Source organism: Balaenoptera ricei, chromosome 4, assembly GCF_028023285.1.
Source record: "Balaenoptera ricei isolate mBalRic1 chromosome 4, mBalRic1.hap2, whole genome shotgun sequence".
NCBI lineage: Eukaryota > Metazoa > Chordata > Mammalia > Artiodactyla > Balaenopteridae > Balaenoptera > Balaenoptera ricei.
Window position 1 is genome coordinate 90,244,484 of NC_082642.1, and position 15,053 is coordinate 90,259,536.

General features: G+C 41.0%; 1 protein-coding gene and 1 pseudogene across 1 annotated transcript in view; both read right to left on the minus strand.

Annotated features, from left to right (window-relative positions):
* Nucleotides 1-15,053, minus strand: part of IQCG (IQ motif containing G) — a 46,328-nt gene that overhangs the window by 15,191 nt on the left and 16,084 nt on the right. Inside the window, exons 5-6 of the mRNA XM_059920913.1 lie at nucleotides 13,672-13,800; nucleotides 11,537-11,618 (exon numbers count right to left, since the gene is read on the minus strand). Coding sequence (XP_059776896.1) covers nucleotides 11,537-11,618; nucleotides 13,672-13,800 — 211 coding nt within the window. The remainder of the gene's footprint in view (nucleotides 1-11,536; nucleotides 11,619-13,671; nucleotides 13,801-15,053) is intronic.
* Nucleotides 1,102-2,616, minus strand: LOC132365398 (heterogeneous nuclear ribonucleoprotein K-like; annotated as a pseudogene).

Here is a 15,053-nt window from a genome sequence, read left to right on the forward strand (position 1 = left end):
TCCACAGGAACTTTTTTCATCTTTTTTTGAATTGTCCACAAACATTTCCTACATAATCCAACATACAACAGAGAAATGGTACATCTTTTTCTTTCAATTTGCATACAATGGAAAAACAAGAATATATATATATATATTTTTTTTTTACAAAGTTTAACTAATAGACACTACCAAGCTGACACTTTAAGTCTATAGGTGAGAAATTATTTAATAAAAAATAATCAGAATTTATTTAGCATCAGTCACTTCCATAACCAAGTATTATTCTGATTAATAAAACTTGCCACCATTAGGCTTCTGGTATATACTTATACCAACTACTCCATCTGTTGCATTGCTCCCCACCTTGGTTCTTCACAACTACAAACAGAAAATCGTTGCAAAGTAGGGGCAAGCATTTGCAAAAACAAACAAAAATCCCCAGCTTATTAGAAGCATGAATGTGTGGTGGAATTTCCTCCCAAGCAATGGACTTTCAAATCACTTAAGAAATCACCAGAACTGAATGTGTCAAGATATTTGCCTAAGTCCAAGAAGAGATGCATTTATTTATACCCAACAGAGGACTGAAAATTAAACTTAGTGTTTAGTTTGGGGGCAGGTTGGGGGGAATTCAGCCATTTGAAAAATGACCATCTTAAAAAAAATGACCACCAAAAATAGGTTCACTAAATTTATTTTAAAAATCATAAAACGTTTCTTACAAAAGAGCATTACATTCTGCACACTGCTCTGAATAGATGCCAGGGACACATGGACTATTGCTACTTTTCCTCCCTGTCCCACTCCCCAAATGTTACAGTGACCACAAAGCAAAGTGTTCACAATAATTACATGGGGGGATTTTTTTTTTAAACCATCAACAATGAACAAAAATTACAAGTCACTCACTCTGCTGCTGTTTCAAAATTTCAATGTTGATTTTTGCACACCCTCCCCCAACCCCCAAGTAAGTCTATTTGTAAGGAACTAAAACATTACATCTGGTGAACAGCAAAGATTTCACTACACCTCAAATGCAGAACACCTGTGAAGCAGAGGAATGTTGGCTTTTTAAACAGAAGCAGAGAAAAAAAAAAAGGATGCAGGACTCCTTCACTAGTCTTAGAAAAACTTTCCAGAATACTGCTTCACAGTGTTCTGCAGCAAATACTGTGCACTCTGTATCTGGGCCTGTGTTCCTGTAATGGTAATAATCCGATCTTCGGACTCTTCTAAAGGCTCATCAATTTTGATCGAAGCTCCTGACTCATGACGGATTTGTTTAATCCGCTGACCACCTTTGCCAATAATAGATCCAGCCAGATCTTTGGGAATAGTTACTTGTGTAGTAATAATAGGTCCACCAAGATCACCGTATGAGCCACGACCCCCTGCGTAGGAATAATCATATCCAGAGCCACCCTGTGGTTCATAAGCCATCCGCCACTCTGATGGGCTCCATGTATCTACTGCAGAGTCCCAGGTTTCATCAGCACTGAAACCAACCATGCCATCATAACAGTCTCCAGGTCTCCCTCTTCTGTCATAGGCCATTAGATCTCCTCCTCTAGGTGGTGGTGGTGGAGGAAGAGAAAGATTCTGAGCTCTGCCACCACCCCAGCCACCTCGTCCAGGAGGAGGTGGACGAGGTCCTCAACGAGGGCTCACATCACAATCTCTTCTGGATGGAGGCATGGGACGCCCACCCCGACCAGGAGGCATTCTGTCAAAACCACCTCTTCCCCGCATGGGAAATCCCACAGGACATCCACGGCGGTCATCAAACATCATTGTAAAACCACCATAATCATAGGTTTCATCGTAAAAATTGGGGTCATAAGGCTGAGCATGTCCTTTGATGGGAGACTCTGATATAAGATCAAGGATGATCTTTATGCACTCTACAACCCTATCAGGTTTTCCTCCAATAAGAACAACTCTGTCAGTGGATTGAGGACAACATTCCTGGAAAAGCTTGATTGTTGTCTGAGTGTTCTCTCGAAGTTCTTTGATTTTAGCACCTTTGACCCCAATAATTCCTCCAGCCAGACTCTGAAGAATCAACAGTCTCAACTCGCAGTCAAAGTCGCTTCCTTTATAGTGTTGGTAATTTAAGCATTCCACAGCATCAGATTCAAGCGGGAGCTGGCTGGTTGCAGTGGGTGATGGCACCTGCAGGCCCTCTTCCAAGATAGGGATGATTTTCTTCAGAATTTCTCCAACTGTTTCAATATCAGCACTGATACTCAATATGCACTTGGGGCCACTGCTGTCTGGGACTGAAACACTGACATTGTAGTCTGTACGGAGAGCCTTAATATTATTGCCTCCTCTTCCAATCACTGCCCCAGCATTCTTGCTCTGAAGCAGAATGCATAATTCAACCATCTCATCAGTGTTTCTAGATCTTTTAAAAGCTTGTTCGTCTTCCATATCTTCAGCAGGGCGTTTACCAAATTCACCATTGGTTTCGGTGTTGGGAAAGGTTCCCTCTGGCTGTTCAGTTTCCATTTTCTTGTATTAAAGGGGCACACCAATCAGTTATTAAATATATCTTTGCAGGGCAGAACTGAAGTGTTCTGGGCGGGACCAACTGACACCCTAGTGCTGCAGTAGCCGGACAAGGCTACCGTCCCTATGCCGCTGTGCAGCCTCAGCCGGTCACAGCTAGACAGAGAACCTACCTTTTGTTCTTATATTTCAACAAGGAACTGGATCTATTTTTCTGCTATCACACTATGGGAAATTTATCCAATAATCATGGATAGTATAAATGAAAATGAAAGATAAGTAGTTCTAAGCATCAGGACTGTGAGATTCTTTCCTAGGCACACCATTTGGGTACTCTGTATCCACACAAATTTCCCATTACTATCTCATTTTGGTGGAAAGAGCACTGAACTAAATGATCAAAAGACCTAACTTCCCACCCAAGCCCCACCAGCCGTGTGAATTTGGCCACGTCAGTTAAACTCTCTAAGTCTTACTTTCTTTAAAATAGAAACATTAATATCTACCCTGCCTGCAATATCTTAGCAAGTAATTATAAGGATTGATTGACAATATGTGTGAAAACTCTTTGCAGGTTCCAAAGTGCTTGGCAATTTCTTTTCTTTTTTTAATTGAGTTAACATTGGTTTATAATATTATGTAAGTTTCATGTGTACATTATATTTCAATTTCTGTATACATTACAATGTGCTCACCACCAAAAGTTCAGTTTCCATCTGTCACCATACAGTTGACCCCCTTTACCCATTTCCCACCCCTAATCCTTTCTCCTTCTGGTAACCACTACTCTGTTCTACATGTTTGTTTTTGTTTGGTTTGCTCATCTATTTTGGTTTTGTTTGTTTGTTTTAGATTCCACATGAGTGAAATTATATGTTATTTATCTTTCTCTGTCTGACTTATTTCACTTAGCATGATAATCTCAATGTCCATCCATGTTGTCACAAGTAGCAAGACTTCATCTTTTTATGGCTGAGTAGTATTCCATTGTGTATATACTGTGTATATATATACCATATCTTCTTTATCCATTCATCTGTCAGTGGGCACTTAGGTTGTTTCCTTATCTCGGCTATTGTGGACAATGCTGCAATGAACATAGGGGTACGTATATCTTTCCGAATTAGTGTTTTCATGTTCTTTGGATAAATACCCAGAAGTGGAATAAATGAATGATATGGTAGTTTTATTCTTAATTTTTTGAGGAATCTCCATACTGTTTTCCATAGTGACTGCACCAATTTACTTTCCCACCAACAGTACATGAGGGTTCCCTTTTCTTCACATCCTTGCCAACACTTGTAATATCAGGCCTTTTTGATAATAAGTGCTTGGCGATTTAATGGCCTTGGTATTCATTTTTAAAATATTTATTATGTATCAGGCATTGAACTAGACTCTAGGTAAACAGTAAAGGCCAAATAGACATGGTCCTTGCCCTCATAGAGCTTACAATCTAGTGGGAAAGATGTAATTAAAAGGAAACAAATACATATAAACTTTTTAAAATGTGAAATATGTTATGAAAGAAAAGGGCAACAGGCTATGAGAGAAAATAACAAGAGAGACCTACATTAGATTGGATAGTCCAAAAAAGGATTCTCTGAGAAAGGAATGTTTAATCTGACACCTGAAGGGTAAGAAAAGTGGGTTGCGCTTCCCTGGTGGTGCAGTGGATAAGAATCTGCCTGACAATACAGGGGACACGGGTTTGAGCCCTGGTCCAGGAAGATCCCACATGCTGTGGAAAAACTAGGCCCGTGTGCCACAACTACTGAGCCCGTGAGCCACAACTACTGAGCCCGTGTGCCACAACTACTGAAGCCCACGCACCTAGAGCCTGTGATCCGCAACAACAGAGGCCACCGCAATAAGAAGCCCACGCACTGCAATGAAGAGTAGCCCCTGCTCGCCGCAACTAGAGAAAGCCCGTGTGCAGCAATGAAGACCCGACACAGCCAAAAATAAATAAAGTAAAATTAAAAAAAAAAAAGGAAAAGTGGGGTCGAGAGGAATTCTAAGAAAAAGGAAAAATGTATGCCAAAGTCCTGAGGCAGCAATAATGCCTGATTTTATGCTGATCTAGAGTTTCTTAAAGCAGTTTGCCCTTACCTCATCCTATTGACTCCAGCATGTATAATAAACCTTTCCAATGCTGGAGCTGCCACGGAGGTATATAGCACTGGGGAGATGTTCTCAGAACAGGATTCCAAGAAGGAGTTATTTCCCCACTGGGCCTAGGAATTCTCATTTCCCTTAAATTTTGCGTGCTGGACAACTGGAAGTAGAGATAGATAGGTAGATAACATACATACATATAGAGATATATCTTATGTAAGCTAGAAGCCTGAGCCTTCAAGGAGAAGGCTGGCTGTTAAAGAAGAGTCCTTCACTTACTTCAGCTTTGCCATGATTATTGAGGTTAGATGCAGTAAGCATGAAGGATATGAACCCACCCCTACTCATTTTGACTGGTTATAAAAGGAGTCAAAGGGCACAAGCTGGATGTCCTAGAACCCTAAAATCTTATGGCAATATTGAGAGGGATCTTCCTAATGGTGCTCAGTGATTTTGAGTACAAACTCTTGCCTTTGACCCTCATAGTGACCATCTGTATTCTACGGCTGGATGAAGAGCATTTTGTACCTCTTCCTTAGCAGGAGTTAATCACGAAAATTTGTTTCTTACACCTGGGTTCACACGAATGTCTAGACTGGGTAGCCCTACATCAACTACAGCCCTCCTGATTTCTCATCCTTTTGTTCTTCATTCAGCAGCCCCATTGCCATCCATGGTCACTGACTGCACTTTGGAAAGCTCTGTGCTATACTGGAAGCTTTGCATGATATCTTAAAACATCCCTGAACTGCTCCACACTCCAAGCCACACTTCGTTTTTTCTCTGGCCACACTATTACTAATTTTCGCATGTTACCTCGCTCTTTCTTCACTCATCCCCTCAGCTTTTTGCATTCTTTAATGACTAATTTCCTTTTGGGGGGCCAGAAATAGAAAGAGTACCAAAGAGAATAGGTTGCAATGATGATGATGAACTCTAGGCTCCAAAATGGATTAAAGAATTAAATACAGATATAGAAAACATGCTTGTTAAATTTGCAAACAACTCAAAGCTGGTATATGATACGTAAGAGACATTAGAATTCAAAACCCTGTTGATTATTAGAACTCTGGACTGACTCCAAGAAGAAGCAAAGGTGAAACTAAAGTCCTGATTTTGGTTAGAAGAATCTTGTAAGTTGAGAATTGTGAAGACCTAACTTGTCTTCCAACACTTTCATTAGAGGCTTACCCAGCTTCTAACATGAGAACCTGAGGTTAGGGCCCCACCACTGGTTGTTGTAATAGCAGCACTCTAAAAAGGTGCCACCCTTCCCTTGTATTCTTTAGACTTCTCAGAGTCTTCCTTTCACTGTGCTTCTTCTAGTGGTTTGTCATCAGAATCTTCACAATCATGAAAGAATATTGCCATACAATATTGTGAAAAGCATTTGGAGTGCTTCCTCTTTGTTTATATTACTGCAATTTGTGGCACTGTATACTGTTTATATAACAGGGAAAAAATTCTCCCCTATCCTCTGTTGTGGTTAGACATCTATAATAGTGTGTACAGTTTTAGGCATCACATTTTTTTTTAACATCTTTATTGGAGTATACAGTCATCACATTTAAGAAGGAGTTTACTCAGATGAGATTATCCAAGACAGTGAAGTGTGCGAATATTTTAGTACAAAAGGAAAGAAAAGAGGAAATTGGTGTGATTGGAAAGGTAATAGTTCAAATGGAAATGAAAGCAGTGGGTGGAATTGGAGCCTGAAACTTTAGAAGTTCTGACTTGATCATGCTTCATCTGCATTTTAGAACGGGAGACTATTTGGCTCAGAGTTTATTCATAGACTCTCATAGAATCAGCCAGTATTCTTAGTTACAGACGGACAGGCAAACATAAAAGTTAATTTAATACAGAACTCTATTTTTTTCCCATGGCTTTTATCACTTTAATAGACCACATTTCCATTTTCCTTTTTCCATCCAACCAAAGAGGCAGCCTGAGGTATAAGACAAGTTCCATCTTCTCCAGCTCCCCAAAATTTCAGGAACCAGTACTCTCCTCCCTACTTTGTGTTCAATTATGAAAACAGACACTACCATTAAAAGCCTCTGGGGGAATTCCCTGGCAGTCCAGTGGTTAGGACTCAGTGCTTTAACTGCCATGGGCCTGGGTTCAATGATCCCTGGTCGGGGAACTAAGATCCCACAAGCCCCACGCTGCAGCTGGGGAAAAAAAAAAAGACTTCTGCTCACAATATTGTGGCAGCCATCGGAGCCTTATTAACTCTAATTGGTTGACTGCTTCTTTCCATTACTAAAGCTTCTCTGAATTCAAATAACAAGTCCAGAAGTCTAGATCTGAAGGCAGTTTGGGGATTTGGAAGTAAAGTTTGGTCTGCTACAAAAACCCACAAATATGCTGCATCAGTTCATGATTGATCATGGAGAAAGCTCTAGATACCATGGACAACCAGGGTTATGATAATGGGTTATGGTGAAGGCAGATCTCTTCTTAGTGAGAATCTTAAAAGGAATTCATACAACTGAAGATCCTTGGCCTATAACTCAGTATTTCTAGGCTGGATCTTTTTTTTTTTTTTTTAACGTGATAATCCATTTATTTATTTATTTATTTATTTATGGCTGTGTTGGGTCTTCATTTCTGTGCGAGGGCTCTCTCCAGTTATGGCAAGTGGGGACCACTCTTCATCGCAGTGCGCCGGCCTCTCACTATCACGGCCTCTCTTGTTGTGGAGCACAAGCTCCAGACGCGCAGGCTCAGTAATTGTGGCTCACGGGCCCAGTTGCTCCGTGGCATGTGGGATCTTCCCAGACCAGGGCTCGAACCCGTGTCCCCTGCATTGGCAGGCAGACTCTCAACCACTGCGCCACCAGGGAAGCCCTAGGCTGGATCTTTGTTGCATATTGGAAGATGAAGAAATGGCATGACACTTGGGTTCACTTATTAGTATGACTTAATCATGGTTTTACAATCATAGCCTGTAAGCATTTTATATCCTCCTCTGTTTCCACACTGTCAATATGGAATGCCGTAAGTTTGTGCAGAACAGCTATACAGAGAAGAACCAGAGTAATCAGAGGCCCATGGCAATAGCATTAAAACGAGATGCCTTTGACTTGGCACAGGGTAATTGAAGACAAATGTTATATGACCTTTTAAACAGTTACATAATATAATAACTTCTTTTTTCTTTTTTTTTAAACTTATTTATTATTATTATTTTTAAGCTGCGTTGGGTCTTCGTTGCTGTGAGCAGGCTTCCTCTAGTTGCGGTGAGCGGGGGCTACTCTTGGTTGTGGTTGCCGGGCTTCTCATTGCAGTGGCTTCTCTTGCTGCAGAGCATGGGCTCTAGGCGCATGGGCTTCAGTAGTTGTGTCACATGGGCTCTAGAGCGCAGGCTCAGTAGTTGTGGCGCACGGGCCCAGTTGCTCCGCGGCACGTGGGATCCTCCCGGCCCAGGGGTCGAAACAGCGTCCCCCGCACCAGCAGGCAGACTCTTAACAGCTGTGCCACCAGGAAAGTCCCGCAAGTTCTCTTTAATAGTGTCTTGACTATTCTTGGTCCTTGGCATTTCAATATAAATTTTAGAATCAGTTTGTCAAGTCTCACAAAAATGAGTAAATATGTAAATTAAATTAAATCCAATCAAGATTCTGATTGGGATTGAATTCAATGTATCAACCAATTTTTGAAGAATCCACATCTTTTTAATTGGAGTCTTCCAATCCATAAACATAGTATATCCCTCCAATTATTTAAATATTATTTAATTTTTCAGTACTGTTTTATAGTTTTCTGCAAAGAAGTCCTGCACATTTTGCTGCTGCCACTGGATTCATTGCTAGATATTTGATATTTTTGATGATATTATAAATATATGTATTTCAATTTCTTTTTCTAAGTCTGCTGCTGATGTATGGAAAAGATACATTAATTTTTATATATTGACCTTGGGTCTCTCTTTTTTCCCCTTTAGTTTCATGAAAATACTGCTCCACTGTTATCTGGCTTTGTGTGCTGATGTTCAGAAGTCTAACAGCAACCTGATTTTTTTCCTTTGTGACTTTGTCGTTTTGCCTGGGGACCCAGTAGGAAGCTTCATAAGGCAATTGCTCCCTCACATTCCAGTGATCTCCACACATACTTTCACACACTCAAACCTGCCATCCTAATTACTATCATCATTTTCTGACCCACAGGTCTCTAATATCCATGTACCTCCTAACTATCTTCTTGTTTTCCAACCTTGACTTGACCACTGGTTTTTTAGTAACTCTAGGGATTTAACTTGATTTCATCTTGATAGCTGTTTTTTATTCAAGGTTTGCCTTGCATCTTCTAGTTCTGGTTTATCTACTCCTTCGCTGATGATCAAAATATCTGAGAGATATTCTACTTTAGTTTTACTGGGTCTGAATGTAACAGCTGAGACTGTAATCCAAGAAGGTAAGTTTCACAACCTAGTGTTACCTGTTGTCTGGAAAATTATACTGTCACCAATATATTTATTTTTTAAGTCTTTATTGAATTTGTTACAATATTGCTTCTGTTTCATGTTTTTTTGGGTTTTTTGGCCATGAGGCATGTGGGATCCTAGCTCCGTGACCAGGGATCAAACCCGCGACCAGGGATCAAACCCACACCCCCTGCATTCGCAGGCGAAGTCTTAACCAGTGGACCACTAGGAAGTCCCCAACAATATAATTTAAAGTGTTTAAAAAAAAAAGAAAAACAGTGGCTGTGATAGTAGCAAAGGGGAGTTGATTGGCAGAGTGCGAAACCTGAGGTCTCTTTTTTTTTTTTTTAAAAGGAAAATTTTTTTTTTTAATTAGTTTATTTTTTTATTTATTTATGGCTGTGTTGGGTCTTTGTTTCTGTGCGAGGGCTTTCTCTAGTTGCGGCAAGCGGGGGCCCCTCTTCATCGCGGTGCGCGGGCCTCTCACTATCGCGGCCTCTCTTGTTGCGGAGCACAGGCTCCAGACGCGCAGGCTCAGTAGTTGAGCCTCACGGGCTTAGTTGCTCCGTGGCATGTGGGATCCTCCCAGACCAGGGCTCGAACCCGTGTCCCCTGCATTGGCAGGCGGATTCTCAACCACTGCACCACCAGGGAAGCCCCCTGAGGTCTCTTTTGATACTATTTGGTTTGGAGCCTTAAAAGGACATTGATACAAATATCTTCTTTTTTAATAGTCAAGAAATAAAAGAGGAAGTTTTAAATAATGGTAGAGCTTTTGAGGGAAAAAAGGCTAAGAAACCTCTGAAAAAGTCTATTCATTAGAGAGAAAACCTAAGTGCACACCAGTTTTTATGAAGCCTTTGAGGGGGAGGGTGGTGCAGAAATGGTTTTCAGGGGACTTCCCCGGTGATCCAGTGGTAAACAATCCACCTTCCAAAGCAGAGGACGCGGGTTCCATCCCTGGTCGTGGAACTAAGATGTCACATGCTGCAGGGCAACTAAGCCCGTGCACCACAACTACTGAGCCTGCGTGTCACAACTAGAGAGCCCACGTGCTACAAACTACAGAGCCCACATGCTCTGGAGCCCTCACCCCACAACTAGAAAGAGAAAACCCGCATACCACAACTAGAGAGAAGCCCATGCGCTGCAACAAAGATCCCTCGTGCAGCAACTAAGACCCGATGCAGCAAAAAATAAATAAATAAATAAAAATAAATGTAAAAAGAAATGGCTTTCTAAAAATGTAGGCTATAAACAGAGGGTTAATAGGGATAATGAAGTGAAAATCAATACCAAAGTTACTTCAAAATTGATAATAGGAAATGAGAGATAATAGAACAAATAAACGATTTGTTCAGAAGACCTAAAGATAGTATCTCAGAAGAAAGGTTAGTGACCTTTTTTAGACAATTCTTCCGAATATATTTTTCAAATATTATTCTAACTTCTCTGTAGGGAATGATGAAGATTCCCTGACTGGAAGCATAAACTTGTTCAAATAGCTAGGCAGTGAAAAGCTGATATTAGGCCATACTTTGTAACTTTCTAAACTGCTAATAGTGTTAGTCATCCTAATGGTACTAATTTCTAACTGCCTAGGTTGTAGACCAAACATTGTTTTGCAAGTCACTTGCTTAAAACTCAGGATGCGGGCTTCCCTGGTGGCGCAGTGGTTGAGAATCTGCCTGCCAATGCAGGGGACACGGGTTCGAGCCCTGGTCTGGGAAGATCCCACATGCCGCGGAGCGACTAAGCCCGTGAGCCACAATTGCTGAGCCTGCGCGTCTGGAGCCTGTGCTCCGCAACGGGAGAGGCCACGATAGTGAGAGGCCCGCGCACCGCGATGAAGAGTGGTCCCCACTTGCCGCAACTAGAGAAAGCCCTCACACAGAAACGAAGACCCAACACAGCCATAAATAAATAAATAAATAAATAAATAAATAAATAAATAAATAAAATTTAAAAAAAAAAAAAAAAAAAAAAAACTCAGGATGCATTTTCCCATAGAGGTAGATTAGACATAAGGTTAGGCCCTAATGACCACAGAAGCTCAATAAATCCACTCTGTACTTGAAATATAATGCAAATGACATTATTAACCCTAACCATCAGGTGTAAGGAGGTATGTAATGTGCTTAATGTCCTACCTAGGACTATGGTCTCCCATCTGGGATCTTGGCATACAAGAGACTGCCTGAGACACGGTCTCCTGGAGGGAAGGAGTGGGTGATGTGGTTGGATCAGTTGGGAGGGGTAAGAACAGGCTTAGAGCTCCAGAGGGTTAGGGTCTCCCAGAGGTCGATTCTGGACATAATTGTACATTCCAGGCCAAATATCTAATTACTCTCTTTATATTTTTAATAGTTTAGGCACCCCAGGAGAAACGACAATTTCTTATACATAACTTCTTTTTTTTTTTTTTGCTTGAGATAGATGACTTCTATTTAGCTGTTTTAGCTCAGTAACTTTTGGCGTTGCCCAGGTAATTCTTACCTGTACTTCAGCTTGCCTTTCTCTTTTGACATTAAGTAGCTGTTTTTGTAGAGATTTTATCTTTTTTCTTCCATTTTTCTCCCTAGGAGAAATAAGAATAATTTGTGTTTAGAGTAGTGCTTCTCAAACTTTAGGGTGCACAGGGTTCGCCTAGAAGCTAAGAAAGAGATTCCTGGGCTTTACCCCAGAGATTCTCATTCATTTGGTCTGGGTTGGGGGCCCTGGAATTTGTATCTCTACCAAGTTCCCAGGTGGTGCTAATGGTGCTGGTCCATGCAGCAAACTTTCAGTAACACTTTAAAAAAAGACTGTGTTATCTCTAAAATAGCTGCTGCTGAGAAAAAGCTAAGAAGAAAAGGAACAGGAAGAGGAAAAAGAAGACTCCTTTCTATTCTGAGCACCTCTCAATAACCTTATGTGGTAGTCTTTATCATTACCCCTATTTTACAGATGAGGAAAATGCATGTAGAATGCTGAGGTAACTTGCTGTGGAGGACATGAGAATGTGCCACACAGACCTCCAAGTACAGGCAATGTAAGCAAGTAAGGGTCCCAGCTCTAGGCTCTGAACTCCTTCACTGTGTGTGCTCTGAGGCCACACTTCCCACTGACTGCTCCCAGCCAAGTTTTGAGTGTGGCAGGGATAAGATCATCCCTTCCTGGGAGACCGAGGACTTTTCTGATGCTTGACTTTGGCTCAAGGGCTCCCTGATGACCTTGCCAAACCATCCTTAGACTGCAGGGCAGTATCTTCCACTCAACCTTTGTCTCCTTCACTTAGGGTGAGTCCAGCATTGAATCCAAAGGCTCCCTCCTCATTTTCTCTCACATAGGTGTTTCCCTGATAAAATCTTTACATTAATAATGTCATCTTGGCATCTATCTCTCAGAAGACACAGACTAACACACTTGCCATGGTCACACAGATAGTAAATGGCAGAGCAGAATTCAAACTCAGTACTGTCTGAATGAGAATTTAACTATTTTATGTTGTTTCTGTTTGCTCTCAGAAACAGAATTCTGCTTATCTCCAGCAATCCCATTATTTAGGTTTAAAATAAAATAACAGAACAATACAAGAAAAAACAATACCTATCTTAGCTTGGGCTGCTATAACAAAAATATCATAGATTGAGTGGCTTACAAACAAAGAAATGGATTTCTCACAGTTCTAGAGGCTATTAAGTCCAAGATCCAGGTGCTATCAGATTCAGTGTCTGGTGAGAACCAGCTACCTGGTTCACAAATGGCCATTTTCATTTGTATCTATATATGACAGAAGGGGAGAGGGAGTTCTGCTTGGTCTCTTTTATAAGGGCACTAATCCCACTGATGAAGGCTCCACCCTCACAACCTAATCATCTACCAAAGGTCCCACCTCCTAATACCATCACATTAGGGGTCAGGATTTCCAAAAACTAGGGGGGGGGGGCAAGAACATTCAGTCTATAGCAACAACAACAACAAAAACACTTATCACTAAATTGCAGCTAGAGAAATACTGCTACTCAGGAATTTTTAGAAAGCATGAACTTGCACTTCTCTGGTTGCGCAGTGGTTAAGAATCCGCCTGCCAATGCAGAGGACATGGGTTTGATCCCTGGTCCAGGAAGATCCCACATGTCGCGGAGCAACTAAGCCTGTGTGCCACAACTACTGAGCTTGCGTTCTAGAGCCCATGCTCTGCAACAAGAGAAGCCACCACAATGAGAAGCCCACGCACTGCAATGAAGAGTAGCTCCTGCTCAACGCAACTAGAGAAAGCCCGCGAGCAGCAATGAAGACCCAACGCAGTCAAAAATAAATAACTAAAACAAATAAATTTATAAAAAAAGAAAGAAAGCATGAACTTAACTAGAATCTTGAGATTGTCATTGCCAGAACAAACCATAGATTATGCACTACCCATTTATAGTACCTATATTGTACCTTATATATTGTAGACACAGATAACTGAAGCCCAGAAATTGAGTTATTGTCCCAGCAGAACTAGGAATAAAACCCAAATTTCTGACTTCTAGTTATCTTCATTCAAAAGCAAAAATTTGATTTGCTTTAGAAATCTAAGACTTCCAGTGAGAATTTTATAGAACTTTAAAATGCAGCAAAGCAAATAAAACTAAAATTACTCTGACCTGGCAATGATATTATAGAAATGCATTTTGTTTTCCCTTTCTTTGCCCAAAGCTTTCAGGAGATTGGTGAAAGTGCCTGAATCTTGCAACTCCTGCATGGTTTCTGTAATTACATCACTGAAAAATTGCCTGTAAGGAGAAACAAAAAAGATGAATCAATAAGATATATTTTCCTACATTCCCAAAGGGCTACAGAAATCACACAAGTTAAGACCCAGAAGGAACATCATAACTAAGTTGGAATTATACTTGGAATGCAAAAATTGTTTAGTATTAGAAAATCTATTAATGGAATTCCTCACATTAATAAAGACAAAAGGAGAAAAAAGCCATATGATCATCACATCATTTAAAAACAAACAACAGGGATTTCCCTGGTGGTGCAGTGCTTAAGAATCCACCTGCCAATGCAGGGGACATGGGTTTGAGCCCTGGTCCAGGAAGATTCCACATGCCGCAGAGCAACTAAGCCCGTGGGCCACAACTACTGAGCCTGCGCTCTAGAGCCCGCGAGCCACGACTACTGAGCCCACGTGCCACAGCTACTGAAGCCTGCGTACCTAGAGCCTGCGCTCCACGAGAAGAGAAGCCACCGCAATGAGAAGCCCACGCACTGCAACAAAGAGTAGCCCCTGCTCACCACAACTAGAGAAAGATGGTGTGCAGCAACAAAGACCCAACACAGCCAAAAATAAATAAATATTTAAAATTTTAAAAAAATAAAAACAAACAACAAAAACTCTTAGCAAACTAGAAATAAAAGAGAAATTCCCTAACCTGAAAAAGTTTACATACCAAGGACTAACAGACCTGGAATGTACAGCATGATACTATGTATACAACATTTAAGAACATGTAAAACCATATGTATTGCTTAAATAAAACACCCACATACCTAATAAAAGTATCACAATATGCAAGAGTATAATAAAAAACAAATTCAGAAGAAATATTTGGGGGAAGGGTGAGGGAACTAGAATCAGAGGCTTCAGTTGTATCCTAAGTATTTTATTTGAAAAAACACTCTAAAGCAATCATGTAAAATGTTAAGATTTGGTGGTTACATGCATAAGGATTCATTATTTTATTATTTATAATTTTCTGCATTTTTGATATATTTCACAATTTTTTTTATTTTTTTTTTAATTTTTATTTATTTATTTATTTATTTATGGCTGTGTTGGGTCTTCGTTTCTGTGCGAGGGCTCTCTCCAGTTGTTGCAAGCGGGGGCCACCCTTCATCGCGGTGCACGGACCTCCCACTATCGCGGCCTCCCCCGCTGCGGAGCACAGGCTCCAGACGCGCAGGCCCAGCAATTGTGGCTCACGGGCCCAGCCGCTCCGCGGCACGCGGGATCCCCCCAGACCAGGTCTCGAACCCG